Below are 19037 nucleotides of genomic sequence, written 5' to 3' on the forward strand. Positions count from 1 at the left end.
CTGTACACTGATTCTAATATCTTCACCTCTTGTATTACTTTCCAGTTCAAAATTCCTCAACGGTTCCCATACCTGAAGGATAAACTGTACACTCCTTAGCAGGGCTAACTGAGTCCTTTACGACTTGTCCATGACACACCTGTCTACCTCGCTCCTGGCGGCTCCTTCCACTTTCCTCCTACACATCAGGGATATCCTCTGTTTGGAGTCCCCTGGTCATGCTGTGCTGTCTTTTGTCTGCTTGATTTTGCATGGTTGATTCCTTTGCCTAGAATTCCCCTTCCTCCTTCATTACTTCATAAATTCCCCATTCAGCTTTCAAGCCATTTTCCTAAAGCCTTTCTCTCAAAACTCTAGAAAGGTTTAGGCATTGTCTGTGCACTCATTGCACCTTTAAAAACTTCTTTGTTGTCATATAGTAATAGAATTGCTCATTTCTGTATCTGTTTTCCAGATTGAGGGCTGGAATTCACTTTGTGATTGGCACATGGTAAACAATCAATGAAACACGTGCTGAATGAAAGAATTGGCATACACATCACACAGCCCTTCACAAACATCGTGCCGGTTGTCCCTTATACAAGGGCACCCCGTGAAGGGTGGGTGTGGGCTGGCATCCAGCCAGCCCTCTGCTCCCCAGGCCAGCGTGATCAAGGCTGGGAAAGCAGATGGCGCTAGTTCACTGATTGAGAATGTGACTGGTGTCCTGGGAAGTGCCTAATGTGCCAAAGAGACAGTGTGGGTAGGAGAGGGTTCATTTATTCATTTACCTGTTCCACCAACATTTACTGTGTTCTGCAATGTGCTGAAATCATTGGCTTTGGTCTCCAAATGCACCCCTGGCTGTGCACAAGACTATCTACCAGGAGGGGGAAAATATTGGAACTCTTGATTACATTTATCTTTATTTTGTCCTTTTTAATTGTTATTTTTGAGAATGTTCTATGATATTTGTAATATGTTTGTATTCTCATACATACTTCTCTTTCTCTTTCTCTCTGTATACACACATAATGTACATGGAATAAATGCTCAGTTTTTTTTTTAACTGACGTGATATGTGATCAAAATAGCTTGGGATTGCTAGCCTAGAGCACTGGGATTTTAGTGATGAATAACACATGGCCTCTGATGCTCACGCCATTCATACGAAGTAGGGAGAGGCAGATACAAACAAACAACCGCAACATAACACAGCAGGATGAACTCTGCCTAGGGGAATCCAAGAAGACTTCATAAAAGAGATGGCATTTGAACGGGGTTATTTGGCTGATAAATGGAAACATCTAAGTTTAAATTTTACATAATTCTATTCAACTTAGTACATTTTGCACTTATCAAGGAAGGAGCATAAAGTGAATTAAGTGCTATAATGGCTCAAAAGGGATGAGCTGGAGTTCCCACAGAACTGTGGCTCATCAGCTAAGGGAATGGAAGTGAGTGTGTTCAGTTACGGAGCAAGGTAGATGGGCTTTGACAGAGAAATCCCAGATTCCACAGTCACTCATAAAGCCTGATCAGGTTCTACCCTCACTTTCTAGCTACTCAAAATACCCCTAAGCCCAAGAGCTTCTAGAGAAAATCCTCAGTTAATTTCTGCCAATTCATATTTTTATTTTCCCTATCTAATTTGGTTTATTTTTGATATTTTACAACTTTGGGCAAAGTGGTCAGTATTCTAAGTATAGGATTTTTTTTTTTTTTTTTGCCCACAGAATGATGTGACTAATTGATAAAACCAAACTCAAATTTTGGAGGCCAAATGTGTGCCTGCAGAAGCCTGTATTTGGCACAGTTCTTTTGGGGAAGACAAGGAAACACTTCCTCAGTAAAACCAGCAGAGAAAATGCTCCTGGAGCTTTTTCTTCTGGTTAGATGAATTACTAAGCAGGTTAAACTTAAATGTCAGCTCCTTGACTGTAGGAACTGTGTCTCCAAGAGCTTGAAGTAACAGAGTGAACCTCGAATTTGGAGTCAGAATGCCTGGGTTCCAACATGGTGCTCTGCCGTTATTAGCTGCCAGCAGTGGGGCAAGTCACTTAATCTCTTTGAGACTCTTTCTTCATTTGCTACACGAGAATAGTAAGATGTGAGTCCACCTTGCAAGGTTGTTTTAGGGATCAAATTTGACACTGTGTGAAAGCATTTTGTACTCAAAAAGGCATCTTCCAAACATGAGCTGTTATTATTATTCTTGTTTTCTTTAAGAGTCCCAGCAAAGAGCATGCCTGTTTGAGAAAATGTCATTTTCCATAAAATATTGATTCAGAAAAGACTGACTGACTGAATGTGGAAGAGGTTTAGCTTCAACAAACTCGCTCGTGGTTATGTAGAAATTGCCTCTGGTGATTTGCATCATCACCCTAAACCTTGGACCTTGCTAACCCCTTCCCCTACTCTCCCTGTACAAATGGTCCAACTTCTATCTCTGATAAATAAACCCATGTTGGTGGGATAACGGATATAATGGGTTAACATTCTGAAACTGCAGTTTCATTTCATTTAGACCAGGGTTTTATGGACACTGTGCCTGCACTCAACAGGCGGGTGTGGGGGCTATTTTTGGACAGACAGGACTTCCAGCACCTCTTAAATCACAGCACATGGCAATTGCCCGCTCCACCTACACACAGGGCGGGCCTGCATACATAAAACAGGATGCCAGCCCAGGGTGAGACTGAAAAACCTTTTCCCAATTTTGATGACTAATACCTGTCTCTGCTTTCAGAAAGGGAAAGCACTGTACACAAACCTTACCAATCCAATATATTTTCCTTTGCTTGCTTCAAAAAAAAGGGGGGGGGAAGTGTGTGTGTGTGTGTGTATTCCTCCATGATTGAGGAATCCTGAAATGAACCTCTACAGGAAACCCCTGACAATGTTCTGCGGATGGTTTCACACAGGGAATTGAAACAAGTTGGCAGGAAGAAGAATTCTTTCTGCATAATTCAAAGCAGACATTTTACTGGGGGGAAAGCAAATCAGAAATTTGCTGTCAGTCCTGGAAATTTTATTAGTCACAAAAGTAATATATTAGCCCTTTGCATTAAATCCACATAGGATCTATCCTTTTTTTTTCTCAATGATATTTCTAAAATGAATCTTTGAGAATGCAACACAAGACCAGATCCTCATAAAGGACATAGGACTCAGCAGTGGTGGCCTGTGACAATGTCACATGTTATTAGACTCTGTTCTGCTTCTCTGCAGCTCCAGAGATAAATGAAAGGATAATATTATAAGATTTGAGAATAACTAAAATAATTAGATGTTCCTTCTGATGAAGAAGATAATCTAATTAAAGATTTCCTGATGAGTAAGCCTGGTGTGAGTTTGTCTTTTTCATATAAATTCTTGATAAAGGCTAATTAGGATAATGATAACCTTGTTCATTTTGGAGTGTTTGGTGTAGCATTCAGTGCATGCTGTTGGCCTTGCTCACCATCAGAGTTCTATAGATTTCAAATGGTTATGGGCATTGTAATCCAAAGAAGCATGAACTTGGAATACGAAATTTTAAAGGAAGGGGTTTATTGAACAATTTCACTTTTTATGAGTAAGAATTTTTGTAATAATGGTTTCCTATGCTTCAAATATAAGTTCATAATTATATATTTTTAATATATTTTGTGAGCAATATAGAGATCATATTTCAGTTAACTTACATTATCATGTTACTTAATAAGGTTTGAGGGATTTTTGGCCAATCACTTTTGTGAAATAGAAGAATGGATGGATTTTAATATATAAATATTTATCTGAAGTTCATTCATTCCAATTAATATTCACTGCGTGTTTAATATGCACAGTAACTTTTCAATAAATACAAATGAATTTCTATCTAATAACAGTCAATTCTCTCACCTTTAGTTTGATATTTCTTCTTTCTTTCCTTGCAACCACAGATCAAGGAAAGAGTGAGAATTTCAGAACTAGAAGCCACATTAAAACATGTAGAAGCATGAAGATGGTTTCTATACTTCAATTCCAGCTATCCCTTCTCTCTCTCTAAGGAGACAGGATCTTTGTTGTATACAGAGATCTTCTGTATCTTTGTTGCATCCTTCACTGTTTTGGGGAATGTTGTGCTCCTCCCACTCTCCTCTTTCCAACAGACCCTGTCTGGGGACCATTACCCTTTTGGCTGAAAGCTGTGAACAATAAGAGAGGTCAGCCACAAGGCTCAATGAAGAATGGACTCAATTATAATCGGGGATTAAATATATAATTTTTATATTGGACTTGCTACAAGGTATTAAAATGTCCTGAAATAGCAAGAAGTAAATATATAGTTTACAAAATTATCGACTATGAGCTCTTGAGGGCAGAGACAGGGTGTAACTCAATCTTGTGCCCATTATCCAGTATATAATAGAAACTCAGTACATGTCTGCTGAGTGAGGAATGAGCTGGGATGAGCATCCACTATATCCTCTAGTCTAGGGTTAGGCAAGAAACTGAAAAAAAAAAAAGGAAAATGCAAAAGGACGATAACGCAAAATATGTTTAGGGGATTCTAGGGCATTGTTTTTTCAAACTTATTTGGACCTATTTTTTTGGCAGAAAAATATTTACATCACAAACCACACATACACACACAGTTGCAACCAACAAAAGTTCTTTGTAAACCACTAGGTGGTCACCCACAGTTTGAAATCTACTGTGTAGGATATGGAACCAGTAAAGGGAAAATGGAAGGGACCAAAACTTCCAGTACTTGGGAAATATTATTGAACTCCTGTTGGTGAAATGGTCCACTGTTAATCTTGTAGTCTTTACCAGTAACTCCCACTAGTCCTTCATTAATAAATGAATTCTTTCAGATAACAAACACTGCTTTGAGACTTGCTATATATCAGCACTGAGCTAGGCATGTAATGATACAAAAAATGAAAAAGACTAAAAAACTTGACTTCCTTTTTGACATCTCCTCTTAGATATTTCTCAGACATATCAAATTTAACCTATCCTAAACTGCACTTCCAAACTTCTCCCCAATTTAATCTCCTCCAATTTTCTCTGCATCAGAAGATATTTTCACTTAGTTTCTCAAGCAGGAACTTTGGAGTCACTTCTGACACCTTCTTCTCTCTCAGCCCTCGCTTCTCACAACAGCACCATTCAGCCAATTCTTCCTTCTAGATAGACCTTGAATCTGTCTGCTCTCTCAATCTCTGCCCAGATCGTCCAATGGCCCCCCAACTCATCTCCTCGTGTCCATGTTTGCCTCCAGCCCCATCCCAATTTATTCTTCACTTAGCAGCAGAAAAATATTTTTTTAAAAGAACTCAGATTGTGTCACTCTCTCCTTTAAAAGCCTTTATGGCTTCTCATTTGCTATAAAGTAAAAATGCAAACTTTTTCTTAACAAGGACCCACCCGTCCCTGCAGATCTGGCCTCTGCACACCTCTCCATTCTCTCCTCTCACACTCTCTCTGTTCCAGGCACATCGCCTTTTTCATTCCTCTAAAAGGCTGAAATCTTTCCTTTCCTGACTCAGATTCTTTGTACACGCTCTTCCCTCTGCCTGAATATGTTTCACTACTCTTTTCAGTTGGCTCTTTTTTGTCTTTCAGTTTATCTCCACTCAGTCTAAAGTGGTTTCCCCTGTAATTCCTTCTGAATTAAAGCAATTATTCCAATTCATAATTGTACATATATTTGTTTGCTTGTTTAATTTTTGCTAAATGTCTGCCTTCCCCATTGAAATGTAAACTCTGTGAGGACAGGGAATTATATGTGTTTTATTCACCAAGATAAACTCAACCATAGATTTGGTACATAATAGACACTCAAATATTTGTGGAATGTGTGAAAATGAAGCATTTTCTAAATCTTAGTCATTGAGTATCACTTGATGATTTAGCCAAAGCTGTTTACCCCCTACACATCAATCGTTGAATGGATAAACGAAATATGGTATATACAAACAATGGAATATTATTCAACCTTGAAGAGGAAGGAAATTTTGACATATGCTACAACATGGATGAACCTAGAAGGAATTATGCTAAGTAAAATAAGCCAGTCACAAAAATACAAAGACTTTATGATTCCACTTATATAGGGTATCCGGAGTAGTCTAATTCATAGAAACAGAAAATAGAATGACAGTCATCAGGGGCTAGGGGGAGGGGACAATGGGGAGTTGCTGTTTACTGAATATAGAGTTTCAGTTTTGTAAGATAAAAAGTTGTGTAGATTGGTTGCACAACAATGTGAAGATATTTAACACTACTGAACTGTACACTTAGACATAATAAAGATGGTAAATTTTATGTGTTTTTTACCATAATAAAAAATTAAAAATAAAAACCCTGCTCATAGATGTTTCTAGTTCTTTCATGCTTCCTCAAGTACACAACTCCAACATTCACTATGACTGTGAATAGAAATTTAAAAAATAATAACATTAATTATAATAGCTAAACTTTAATGGGCACTTAATCTACACCAGGTACTATGCTAAGTATTTCATTTGTACTATCTCATTTAATCACCACCACAGCTTTATGAGGTAGATACTATCATCAATGCTGACTTTACAAAGAGAAAACTGGAGTACAGCGGAGTTATGTAACTTGTCCAAGATTACAAAGCTACTAAGTAGTAGAATCAGGGTAGGAGCCAGGCAGTCTGATTTGGATCAGTGCATCTAACCAGTAGGTGTACATCTCCCCAAACTAGCAGGAGGCACTCCGGAGATGAAGCTAGCTCTCATTAATTAGCTTAGGATTTCAGACAGATCCCTTTCTTTCCACACCTTCATCTCTGATGTATTAACTTCCCTCTCATTTCCCATTTCTCCTTCTTCCCCACCCTAAGAAAAAGACTCAGTCACCTTAACCATATAAATCTTAACTGTAAGAATTAAAAACTCCTATTGGTGCAAACATTTGGGCAAACCCACTCATCAATGTGGCTCAAAAATACCACTAAAATTGTTTGGCACCTTCATCACCTCCAGACACCCCTTCACTGTTTTCCCCTGTGTCGTAGGAAGGGAATAAACATATCACAGAACTACTGAGAGGTTTAAAGCCTAATTCTAATTGCTAACAGAAACTTGTATTCAAGAGACGTAAACCACAACAACCACTTGCAAAATCTAAACTATTTATCCCCAATTTTTGTGTAGTGCAAGCAGAAGGAAGAGAGGCTTCCAAATCTTACTTTACTTAACTTAACAGGTTACTTAACGTGTCTGAGCTCCGCTTTCATCATTTCTTAAGTAGCTTCTGGCAGGTTGTGGAGAAGATTAGGTTAGCTAATACATATGAAGCACCCAGGACACAAGACTTGGAATAAACTAAGTGGTCAATAAATGGTAGCTATTATTGTTACCATATATAAAGGCAGATTATTCCCAGTCTTAGAATCAGGAATAGAATGATATAGTCTTCCTGATTGCTTCCCTGACATCCTTCCAATCACGGTGGGCATGGAGGGTAGAGTGTTGGAGAGGCTCCTGGACCCACCCCAGCCAAGGCTCTGATGGCCGCTCTTCATTAGTTGAAACTTGCTTCGTTCTTGTGGCTGCTCCTCCACTGATATCTGTGTCCTGGAATTCTTGTCTAGCTGCCTGTCTTGCCCAGCAGTTCTCCCATTGACCGAGGGTCCTAGCCGGCATCCCACTCCTTGCACGGTGTGCGTTTCCTGCTGCTGAATCACAGGCTCCTCAGCTTCAGAGTCTACTCCTCCCCAGTGACTACTTGCCCCCCTCTGGACCACACGGGCTTGGCCAGCTGCCCGTGTCCCAGAGTGGAAAAGAGCTGGGGACACGATTTGGATGTTTTTGAATGCCTTTGCTGGAGTTTTTTTTTTCTTTGAAAACAGAACTCCAGGTTTCCGAACTGAGACGCAAACATATTTGCGCCCCGGGAGCCGGTTCCTAAGGCAATGGAGCCGACCTTCTGCCCCTCAGTGACTAGCCTGGACCTGACTTTCTCTGCTGGGATGCTCTGGCCTCCTCCAGAACCAGGGAGGCTCAGGACTGTTAACACATCTGACTGCTCTTTTTCCCATCTTGACAAAATTCATTCGGTTGCAACTCTTCATGACCCTTTTACTCCATAAACATTTCTAGCACCGTGATTTCTCCTCATTTTCCCTTCTTTGGGTGAGAAATGCCTCCAAAGCCCAGATTTTGGCACAACAACTCCTAGACTGTTTTTATAGTCTCATCGTAGTACTTCTTTGTTACAGCTCAATATTTCTGAATTTTGTTCCAAGTCATTATTTTACATTTATAAATATCAGATTGTATTAATTGGTTCCAGCTTTAAAAATGTTCCATCAGAGGTTATTTTCTGCTATTTTGATGGTGGTTTCTAAACCTGGAGCGCCAAGGCCCTGATGTGGGCCGTGTTCTGCAAGCATCCCTGAAGGACTGATGTGGAACGGAAAAGATACCCAGATCCTGGGCCTCGCCGTGTCCTTTGAAGACTGTGCTGGCCATAATAGCTTCAAAGAATTTCAACAAGTTCCTAAGACATGACCTTCCCTTTCCGAAAACCACGCTGGCCAGCCTTGCCTTAATCAAGCTCTGCTTCTCCAAGCACCCTTTTACTTGATCTCCTGCAGCAGTTTTTAATACTTTCCCTACAAGTGAAGTTAAACTAACTGGCCTGTAATTTCCTGGAGTGTCCCTAAGCTCTGTGAAATAACAGCATTTGGTTGGCTACCTTCCAATCCTGCCTGGATTTTTTTGTTTTGTTTTAAAACGCAGGATTGAAAAGGCCAGAGAATGCTTCCTGTCGCCCTTTCCCTTCGTTTCTTCCATGACATACTGCTCATTCTGTTCCCAGTAGATCTGCCATTTTAATAACTTCAAACCTCTTAAATGTTTTCACGTATCATTTGTTCCTATCTCTGAAACATGAGTTTTCCATTTATCATTTTGACAAGGGCCACCCCCAGAAATGGGGGCTTACAATTCTACTGAATAGACTATTAAATTGAGGTGCTGTATAAGAAATGAGTTTCACATTAGGAATCTGGGAAAGGGTGGCAACTAGATTATAATTAAGTCTGTGTTCTTACTTGTGAGTTATTATGAACGCACGTTGGGGAAACAGCTGAGAAATATGTCTACATGTACTGGAATAGGAACGAAAAAATGGAACTACTACATCTGAAGATGCTAATCCAATGCACTAGCAAAGTGTCTTAAAAATGGGGTGAAACTAATTAGATCTTTAGATATAAAATTTGAATCCTATATCTTTTTAAACTGCATTTCGTTCATCACTCTCAAATCTCATGTCAGAAAAATCCATATTTAATGATCTCTTAGAATGATCTCCCAATAGAAAAGCCTATAGAAATATTTTAATTAAAATATATCAGTTAAAAAATAGGATCTTATTTTTTTTACTGATAGAAGTAAAGAGGAAAATAAATAATTATTTGTAAAATTGCACCATATCACATAATCTTTAGGATTGTCCAGGTTCTTTATTGTATAGCATTCATTATTATTTGTAATAAGTGAGTCACCAACTAGGGTATAAAAACCTTTATTCTTTATAGATGATTTTTATTTCAGCAGGCTTTTGGTTTTTTGGGTTTTTTTTTTTTTTGGTGACCTAATTTGTCTTTTCTGAATAAGTCACAGACTGGCGTGAAACCACGGCCGAGGTGTGGATGGAGGCTCATTTCCAGGTAGGGAGGTACAGTCAGCACCATCATGAAGTGAAGAGAACCCTGGAGGAGAATCTAAGACTTCTAAGACAGTTGACTCTGATTTCAGATAAGTTAGATGAACAAACTTCTGCTTAATTGGCAGTCTTTTTCTTTCTAATTTATCAAGGCAACAACGTCAAAGTCCAAAATTTGGACATCTCCCTTACAGTGCTCACATACTGTGTATCAGATATCTAATCGCAAGTGGGAGAATCTTTGGGTGTATGGTACATGTAGACTTCTCCCAGGGAACATTTCAGTTGGCTTTGAATGACAGTTAATATTTTCCTTTTTAGTTTTGGTCAGGACTGAGTATACCTGCAAATGAACAGGTTGGATTCTCTATGTGGGCCATAAAGCACACATACACACAAATATTTGTGCATATTTAGCAAATAAATTTAAGTTTGGGCATGAATCTTAAAGCATGGATTTTTTCCAGCGTTCGAAATGTTTTCTAATAGATTTCCACCTTTAGGATTTAAATAAAAATATGTACAGGATAATATGTAATTAAAATATGTACAGGATTTACCTTTCCTATTTAGTATATATTGTACCATGTAACTACAAAATTAGTATGTATTCATTCACTCTTCTCGCACTCCTATGCCTTTGCTTGAGCTGTTTCCTTTTCTTAGGATGCCTTCTCCCACATTTGAATGTCAAGACTTACCCACTCAAGGGTGGACAGCTTTGAGCCCAGTGAAAGACTACTGGGTTTGTGGTAGAGTGAAAAAACTTGAGGCTATGTATTTAACTATGGTTAAATCCAAGTTCTTCAGGTTTCTAATTACTAGACTTCCTACCTTCTCTCTGCCTCCATCTCCCTATATGTAAAATGAGGATATTTATATTTATTTTTAGAATTGTGATATGAGTTAATTGGGATAATATATTGAAAGTATCAAAATTATCAGCCCCCCTTTCCTTTCCCACCCAATGCCACCTTCTCCACAAAGCTTTACTAGATCCCACCCCGCTCCCCGCCCACCTTAGCTAATGGAAATCTCATCTTCTTTTGAACGCCACTATACTTCATCTGTCCCTCGTGGACTTCACTATTTTCTGCATTGTGTTATTCACTCATTTAACAAACATTTATTGAACACCTATGTGTCACGCATATATATATTTTTTCTAACTAGCCCTTACGCTCCTTGAGGTTAGGGTCTTTATAATATTTGCATTCCCCTAACTTGAATGTACTTGTTAATTGTTTGGTATTGGGTTAAATACCACTATTTGGTAAAACTGGTCACTATATAATGCAGGCAATATCTCTATATCTGTTTTCATATGTGTGCACATCCTCAAATAGGATTACATGCTGGAAATTATGCTAATATATAATGCAAGTAGATGGGATCATCATCTTCATCCTTACTATTAAATACTATTACTAATAATAATATAATAAAGTAATAGCTAACAATCCTGAGACTATACATAAAGGAGAATATTCTCTTCCTATTCCCACATGAGTCCTTGGAGTAGTTCCTGCTAGAGCAAAATATGTTTTCCAAAAAGAGAAGGTGAATGAACAAATGGGCTGTAGCTATGTCTCTGTGGAATTACATTAGCACAAATCTAAGCAGGTTTTCAAAGAACTGTGGTTTATAAATAAAGACTCTCACATATATACAATATCATGGCTAGATGAAATTCTAAAGTTTCAGGGGAAATTACACAATTTCAAAATGAGGCTGTGTGTATACAACACCAAGCCATCCAGATGAAAGCTTGAGCCAATTATTTAGGAATGTAGTGTTTTCTAGCCCAGACATTTCAAGTCGTTATCGGAAATATGTAATGTGATTCTGACACTATTTTCCGACTCATGGATGAACTGCACTTTAGTGAAATTTCACTTTAATTTGCTGCTCCTAATCGACTGCAGGCTAGGAAACCAGAAAGCCAGATTGGTTAGAACTGTGTTTAAAGTAAGAACGACTAGGCTCTGATTTAGGGCCAATGAGAGTATCCTACAAATAGAAGTAAATGTAAGTGCACGGGCTTATAATATCTGTTTTGAGTTCTCCCTCCAAAATGGAGGTCTATTTCTTTCTTTCTTTCTTTCTTTTTTTTGTGAGGAAGATCAGCCCTGAGCTAACATCCATGCCAATCCTCCTCTTTTTGCTGAGGAAGACTGGCCCTGGGCTAACATTCATGCCCATCTTCCTCTACTTTATATGGGGACGCCGCCACAGCATGGCCTGACAAGCGGTGCATCGGTGCGCGCCAGGGATCCAAACCCAGGCCGCCAGCAGCAGAGCGTGCACACTTGACCACTACGCCACAGGGCCGACCCCCAAAATGGAGGTCTAAAAGGAAACAGAACTCTATGAATTTCTCATGTAATCTAAGTAATTTTGTTAGGTTATTTCTTCTCCATTGCAGAGTTTCCTCTCAGAAAGAAAATATATAAGACTTCGTAAATGGGTTTCTGAGCTCACCTGTGGCAAGTGTTCTAGTTGCTATAGACCATGCAAGACTTTTAGACTCACGAGTAGGCTGTCCACATGCCTTCAAAGTCCAGAGGTTCACAAAAGAGCTTGGCTTCTGGACCTCTTTCATGGCCACCACTCACAACTACCTTGGGGCTCTCAGTGGGCATTGCTCATAGCTTTTCAATTCATTTGGAGTGAGGTACCAGGTAACAGAGTTCCTGAACAGGTCCTCAGTGTGGAGGGACTGAGACTGGAAATGTGCTCCCCTTGTCCAGATGTGCATTCTATCCTTGCCTGATGCTGACAAGGAGCCTGATTTGTTTCATGTTCTTTATCCACTTTTGCTACAACGACTGACATTAATGCGCATATAGTGCACCCAATGTCCAATCTCTGTGGTGCTCATCCTGCTTTCCTTTTCTTCTGGAACCATTCACAAAAGAGTATGTGAGTGGGTGTGGGAGGCTTATTGCCTAAATGCCTCTCTGGAAGAATGTGGTAGAGCCAGATGTGAAATGGACCTCCCCTGAGTGAAGGATATGCAACCGAGAGTCACAGCACATATTGGAGAGGAATGGCTTTCTAACTGAACTCTGGATTTATAACACTGTGCTATCCCACATCCAAGTCAAAATGCCTGTCCAGATTAGACATCAAAACTGGCCTGTTATCATCTCTGATTTTTACTGAGCATCTTTGAAGAAGAAAGAGTCCTTTGGGGGGGCTAATTGATCCCAGGCCTGAGAATTGGACATGGGTTTCTATGGCTACTTCAGAAGAAAACTTTCAATATTATAAATCCAGGTATCACATAATGTTTCAACTGGAGCATGCACATTCAGAACATCATAACAAAAGGGAAAAGGTACGTGATTTGACTTCAACAGCACAGAATAAGTTTTCTATGATAGTGAGTGTAGTATAGCAAGAGTTAATGCTATAAAATCCACGATACTGTCAATCATAAATAAATCCAATGAAACTTGTTCAATAGTACTCAGGCAATATTAAAGAGCCCGCTATGAAATCATCCAAGACCTGAGACACATAAAAACTTTATTAGTCATCACTGAAATAAAGTGCAAACAAGTTCGTCTCAGAAAGAGCCAAAAATCTTTATGCTTTCAGTCTGCAGAGCCATAAAATAGTGCCTGACAAATTTTAAGTGATAGTCTAATTAATCGCTGGATTTTTATAGTTTCTTGTAAGCTGTGAGTTAGATATTAACAAGGCAGAGTGAGAGGAAATCCCCTTACCGAACGTGAGTTCTAAGTCCTTTGCACAAACCCACTGGTCAGCCAAGCCAGACTTGTGTGTGAAGTATCTGCTAGAAATGGAATGGACCACTAATGAAGATTACCGTCATTTTCACATTGATTAAAGTGGGACATAACATGTGCACAAAGCTCACAAACTGATGGAAGATTATTCCAGCTGTGCCTCTGTCTTGTGCAGGAAACACTTTCTGGAGGCATTTTTACGTTGTTTCTTAGGTGAAACTAACACTTTGTAATACGCTAATACTATGACTCCCTTTAATACCATCACATACTGAATAATTACCATGAAAAAGTATGACCCAACACTTTTGTATATAAAAATTCTGATTTATATTCTTCAATTGGACGCAGCAATGGTGTAGACAATCTAGGGCAATTTTATTCCTAGAGAGGGATTTTGTTAAAAGGGAGGCAGATTTTTTAAGTGCCCACAATCAGAAACAAATAGTTCCAATGAGGAGCAGGAATTTGCTTTCAAAGAACAAATTAATTAAAAAAAATTGTCTTTAAGATTATGACTTAGATTCTTATTTTATAAAAATTACAAAAATGTCTTCAATAAATACATTTACCTACCTCATAATATAAGGGAGTACCACCGCCTAGAGGTTTCTTTGCCTTTTTAGATGCAGTTCCAAGAAGTGTATTTGTTTCGTCGATCTGTAAGAAAATTAAATTCATCTATAATGAAAAAGAAAGGTGTACTTAAAGAATACTTAGATATCTGTAACTTTCAAATAGCTGGGTGACTTGAGGGGTGGGGAACCTAGCAAGAAGGAGATATACATCAATTAGGTGAAAGATCTACAGTCACTCTGGTAAGCTGTTAGTGATTGTATGAGTAGGTGCCATCTGACACAACTTTTCTATGTTATCATTGCCCCCTCACCCCCAACAGCTACGATTCCCTGCAGACTTCATTCTTCTAGTTAGCTATGGACTTCCCTATAAATATATTAAATAGTTTCATCTTTTATTGTTATTGACTCTTTTATTAAATAATTCCTCATAGTACCTAGCATGGAGCCTGGTATGACCTCAGAAGTTTTCGTTAAATGAATGAATGTTGAATGGGCAACATTCACGGCCAAGAAATAATTCTTCCAGATTAAACAATTCAAATTTATTCTAGCTCAGTTTTTTTTTTTTTTTTTTGTGAGGAGATCAGCCCTGAGCTAACATCCACCAATCCTCCTCTTTTTTCGCTGAGGAAGACGGCCCTGGGCTAACATCGGTGCCTATCTTCCTCCACTTTATATGGGACGCCGCCACAGCATGGCTTACCAAGCAGTGCGTCGGTGCGCGCCCGGGATCCGAACCAGCGAACCCCGGGCCGCCGCAGCAGAGCGCGCGCACTTAACCGCTTGCGCCACCGGGCCGGCCCCTCTAGCTAAGTTTTTATTTAAAATAATCCACCAAAATTTAGCAAACAGCCCAAGAATATGATAGTTTTATTTATTGTTTTATTCTATTACTTTAAGAAAAAAAATCTTCAAGGGGCTTAGAGGTGGGAAGGGCCAGGTACCTGCTGGAGAATGTCTTGCCATGATACCATACTGAAGAGTTTACGCTGAGGGGCCTGGACAGCAAGAGTGAGGGCTCGAATGAGAAGATTGTCCTCAATCTGGTTTCCAACTACAAAAGCGACGGAGCCCTTCCAATCGTTCTGTTGCAAAACCAGAAGAATTAGATCGTAAATACTCCTAGCTAGGTTATTTTGTGCCAAAGCCTTCCACTGAAAAAGAGGATAATTTTCCCATAAACCTTACCTGAAAGACAGAGTTGGCCTTGTAGTGGATGGGGGTTCCTGATTCAAGTAGCCGCAAGGCGGCAGTATTGTGCCAAATTTCAAGCAACTTGACTAAAAAGCAATTTTCTTGAGAAAAGTAGGCCTTTTATTTTAAGGAAGACAATAAAAAAAAAAATGACACACTTTCACTAGAATGCTGTCCAAGAACAATTTGGTATTTGGAAGTTCATTCATATGTTACAAACATACATTAAGATATAATCTCAAAAGCAGGAATCTTTGTTTTGCTCCCTGAAACATCCTAAGGCTCTAAATAGTGCTAGAAACACAGCAGGAGCTCAATAAATATTTGTTGAATGTTGGGTAATATTGAATGCATTGCCAAATGGGCTTTTACATGAAGTAAAAACTCAATCCCTGAGGTTTTTGTAAAGCACAGAACTAGAACACATCCCTTCCTCCTAATGTAACACAAGAATCTCATTGCTAATTCACATGGGTTCTTCCCACTCTGGGAAATAGGCTAAAATATTACACTGGGATATGAAATTTTGCATCATATAATTTAAATAAATGTTACTAAAGGCAATATTCTTATTTAGCAATCCTTTTCTCTCTGTCTATTATAATTAAAATTTCTTTTGGGAAGAAGCAATTCTCCGGAGGAGATTAAGAATGGACTTTACTGAATTTCCACTGTGTGGTACTGAGAGAAGAGCCAAACACACGCAAATCGGGTCTAGTGCTTCTGAACACTAACACTTTTCTGGGGAGACGGACCAAGCAAACGTGATCAAGACACGAGGAAAGAGAGAGAATACTACGGGAGGGCACTCCAGCCATGTGCTCTCACTAGGCCTTAGCTTCCCTGTTTATAAAATAAAGGGGTTGGACAGGGCAATATCTCAGCTTCCCTCTAGCTCAACTCTAGGGATCTGATTCCAACAGAGTAAAACTCCTCCTTGGTGAATTCTAAAACAATGAAAAGATTTTACACAAATTTAATGAAATGCATAATTTTATGTGTTCTCTCTCGTTTCTGTCCAGTTCATAGTCAGGGTAAGGACAGAACTAGGGCGTAGGTGGGAGAAAGACCTTAGTGCAAATTCTTCCTTACCATCGAATAGTGATCATCCTTAAATTTCTCTTACTTTTCTCCATGGACACTTGCTGACTACCTAACAAAACCCACCCAATTTTCAATGCTTTCACCAAAACACAAACCACACATAAAAGCATAAAAATGTATAGTTTACCTACAAAGTGTGTATATGTGTGTGCATAGACATGCATGCATACATAGATGTGGCTCTATGTGTTTCCCTCTGTTTTACTGAGTTTAAAAACTTTGTTTTGTTTGCTAATTCACCATAGGAATGAGCATCTGTTTTTTAAACATTCTGATTCTGAAAAGTAGGTATATATCTATAATGCATTCTTTTGAAAAAAATTCCATTATCACAAAATGACCTTTCCTGCATTAAATGACTTTCTCTTCTCTGGTCTGCTCTGCTCCCTCAGTCAAAGCTGCAGCTATAGTCATCAATAAAGGAGGAAAATCTCTTTCATTCTCACCATCAAGTACACATGGTTCCTGAACAGGCAATACCTTGAAGTTCCTGTCAGTTACACTTTCCAACACTGAAGATTTTAATGACTGCCTCTACGCACTTATCCCCCTCTCTACTGCAAATTTTCTTGCCAATATTTGAAAGCTAATGGTGACAAGAAAGGGCTGCCTCTCAGCTCTTTTGGGGACAATTCAGAAAGAGGGCATAGTAGTCCACCATCTACTTGTTAGTGTCTGGTGTCAAAGGCAGGTGTTGACTATTTCAGACTAGAAAAAAAGAAGGGAGGAGGAAGGAATTAACAATTATTGAAATATGCCATGTGTCAGGCATATGTTATCTCATTGAATCCCTAAGTAATCCCTTTAAATAGGTGCACTAATACTTTATAGATGGAAAAACAGAGGCCCAATGAAGTTAAACAACTTGTTCAAGGTCATTTTGGCAGAACTTCATGGAGACCACATACATGGCTTACAATTTTGTGATCATTTCAGAGCAGTTTTAAGAGCACGTCTTTGGGGTCAGAACGCCTTTCCATAATCCTTAAATTGCACCTAATGGCTACTCTGGCCACAGTAAACGTAATAGGTGAAGCTTTATATCACATGTTAAAGTGTACAGAGCCTTTGAAAATAAATTATGTATTAAATCCTTAAAACATCTGAGATTACTTTTTTATCAATGACAGTTTTATACAAGCTCAAAGAAGTTAAGGAAATTTCCCAAGGCTGTTTCTCTCAAAACCCAGTGCTCTTGTTACTTTGCTCTAGTAACACAAGATCTGTTCCTCCAATTCATGGCACTATACTGAAACTTCTGGGCTCCCTGCAATCACCTTGAGACAGGTTGCCTGGGCTAGAGCGGGTCCAGATTTGTTCAGCTTCAGAGATTTCTATGAGGCCCATTGGGAGCTAGACCATGTCTCTCCATTGCAAGGGATCTGAAAAGTCCAGCTGAGGCCCAGTTTTTCATCTGCACTCTCTAGCCCACCAAACTCCTGCTCCAAAAATTGGATCTATTTGGCAAAATAGGACCCGTGGAGGACTCTGTTGGAGTCATGGATTAGTGTCTAATCATATCGCCAGACCCCAGGTAAGCATAAAATGGTCTGATCAGATAGTAATAATGCAAACCAAGATTGCCTGCAAAGAAGGATGCACTCAATGGCATGCTGCACCAGGGGGCAGCAAGATGCCAGGAAATGCACAATGTTCAAAGAACGGAGAGCGAGTCATTTCCTGTATCTAAAATTAGGAAGAATTGTTAAATAAATGATGCTCTGAAAATATAATTTCTGAATCTTTCTCTTAGTATTTCAGGATAACTGCAGATTCCAAATCTCTACTAACTGACAGCTGTTTTAGAAATAGGAAATTATTCTGTAAAAAACTGGACACAAATTAAATTTGGTAAAATCCAATGAAAAACACACCTCCACCCGTATCCCACCTCGATACGCAGTGAAACAAAGTCCTTCAATTTGAGTTCACAGGGCAGCAAGAGACATTGAGTACAGAGAAAACAAATGTTGACCAGAGGGGAGAAATGAAAGCACTACGTGCCCATCCTAGTCCATCACACCCCGAGTCCTGCAGCGCTCCTGCCTGTGGGTGAATTTGTTTAAGACAGTTCAAGGAGTTTGCGCGTGATTAGTAGCATAAGCCTAGAGAAAGAAAACATTAATCATTTTAGAAAAACTACACTAGATGTCTCCAACGGTGAAGGAAGAGGGTTTTAGTCTGGCACACCTCAAACACTTTAGGAAATAAAGTCAGCTTTCTATTGCCTGGAGGCATATACGTACTGTACATGATTATTGCTGAGTCTTGCCCTCTAGTAGTTATTGATAAAGTCATTCAAAGGATGGAATGAAGTCATGTATGGACACAATCCATTACCTTTTATTTACTTTACCAGTCTCACCTAATTTGAAGCCTGGCAGGAGGGCGTCTTAACCCAAACACTTACATACTGCTGGTCTCCTACGGCAAGAAAGTGCTCGTGTAAATGCAGAGCCTGGCTGTCTCACATAAGCCTACCGTCCCAGAGACACAGGGTAGATTTATAACTATTTTTCTTTCATATATTGTAAATTCTCCAAATTTTACTTAGGCATTCCTATACTCTAGTATAATTACAAAAACTCTTTCAAAAACAAGTAAAAAGTAGCTTTTGGATGATGGGAATGAGATTGCTTCCTTCCATTAGCACAAATATTCAGCTGGTAGGCAAAAAGGCAATGGCAGGAAATGCATGCTCTCTTCTGCTGCCTTTGCCCTGCAAGACCTGGGATGAGATTCC

General features: G+C 39.2%; 1 protein-coding gene across 1 annotated transcript in view; it reads right to left on the reverse strand.

Moving 5' to 3' along the window:
- SPAG17 (sperm associated antigen 17) overlaps window positions 1-19037 on the reverse strand; it is a 194160-nt gene that overhangs the window by 148813 nt on the left and 26310 nt on the right. The window contains exons 2-3 of the mRNA XM_058538916.1: window positions 14941-15081; window positions 13992-14075 (exon numbers count right to left, since the gene is read on the reverse strand). Of these exons, the coding sequence (XP_058394899.1) occupies window positions 13992-14075; window positions 14941-15081 (225 nt within the window). The remainder of the gene's footprint in view (window positions 1-13991; window positions 14076-14940; window positions 15082-19037) is intronic.

The sequence above is a fragment of the Diceros bicornis genome, chromosome 4 (assembly GCF_020826845.1).
Source record: "Diceros bicornis minor isolate mBicDic1 chromosome 4, mDicBic1.mat.cur, whole genome shotgun sequence".
In the NCBI taxonomy this organism is placed as follows: domain Eukaryota; kingdom Metazoa; phylum Chordata; class Mammalia; order Perissodactyla; family Rhinocerotidae; genus Diceros; species Diceros bicornis.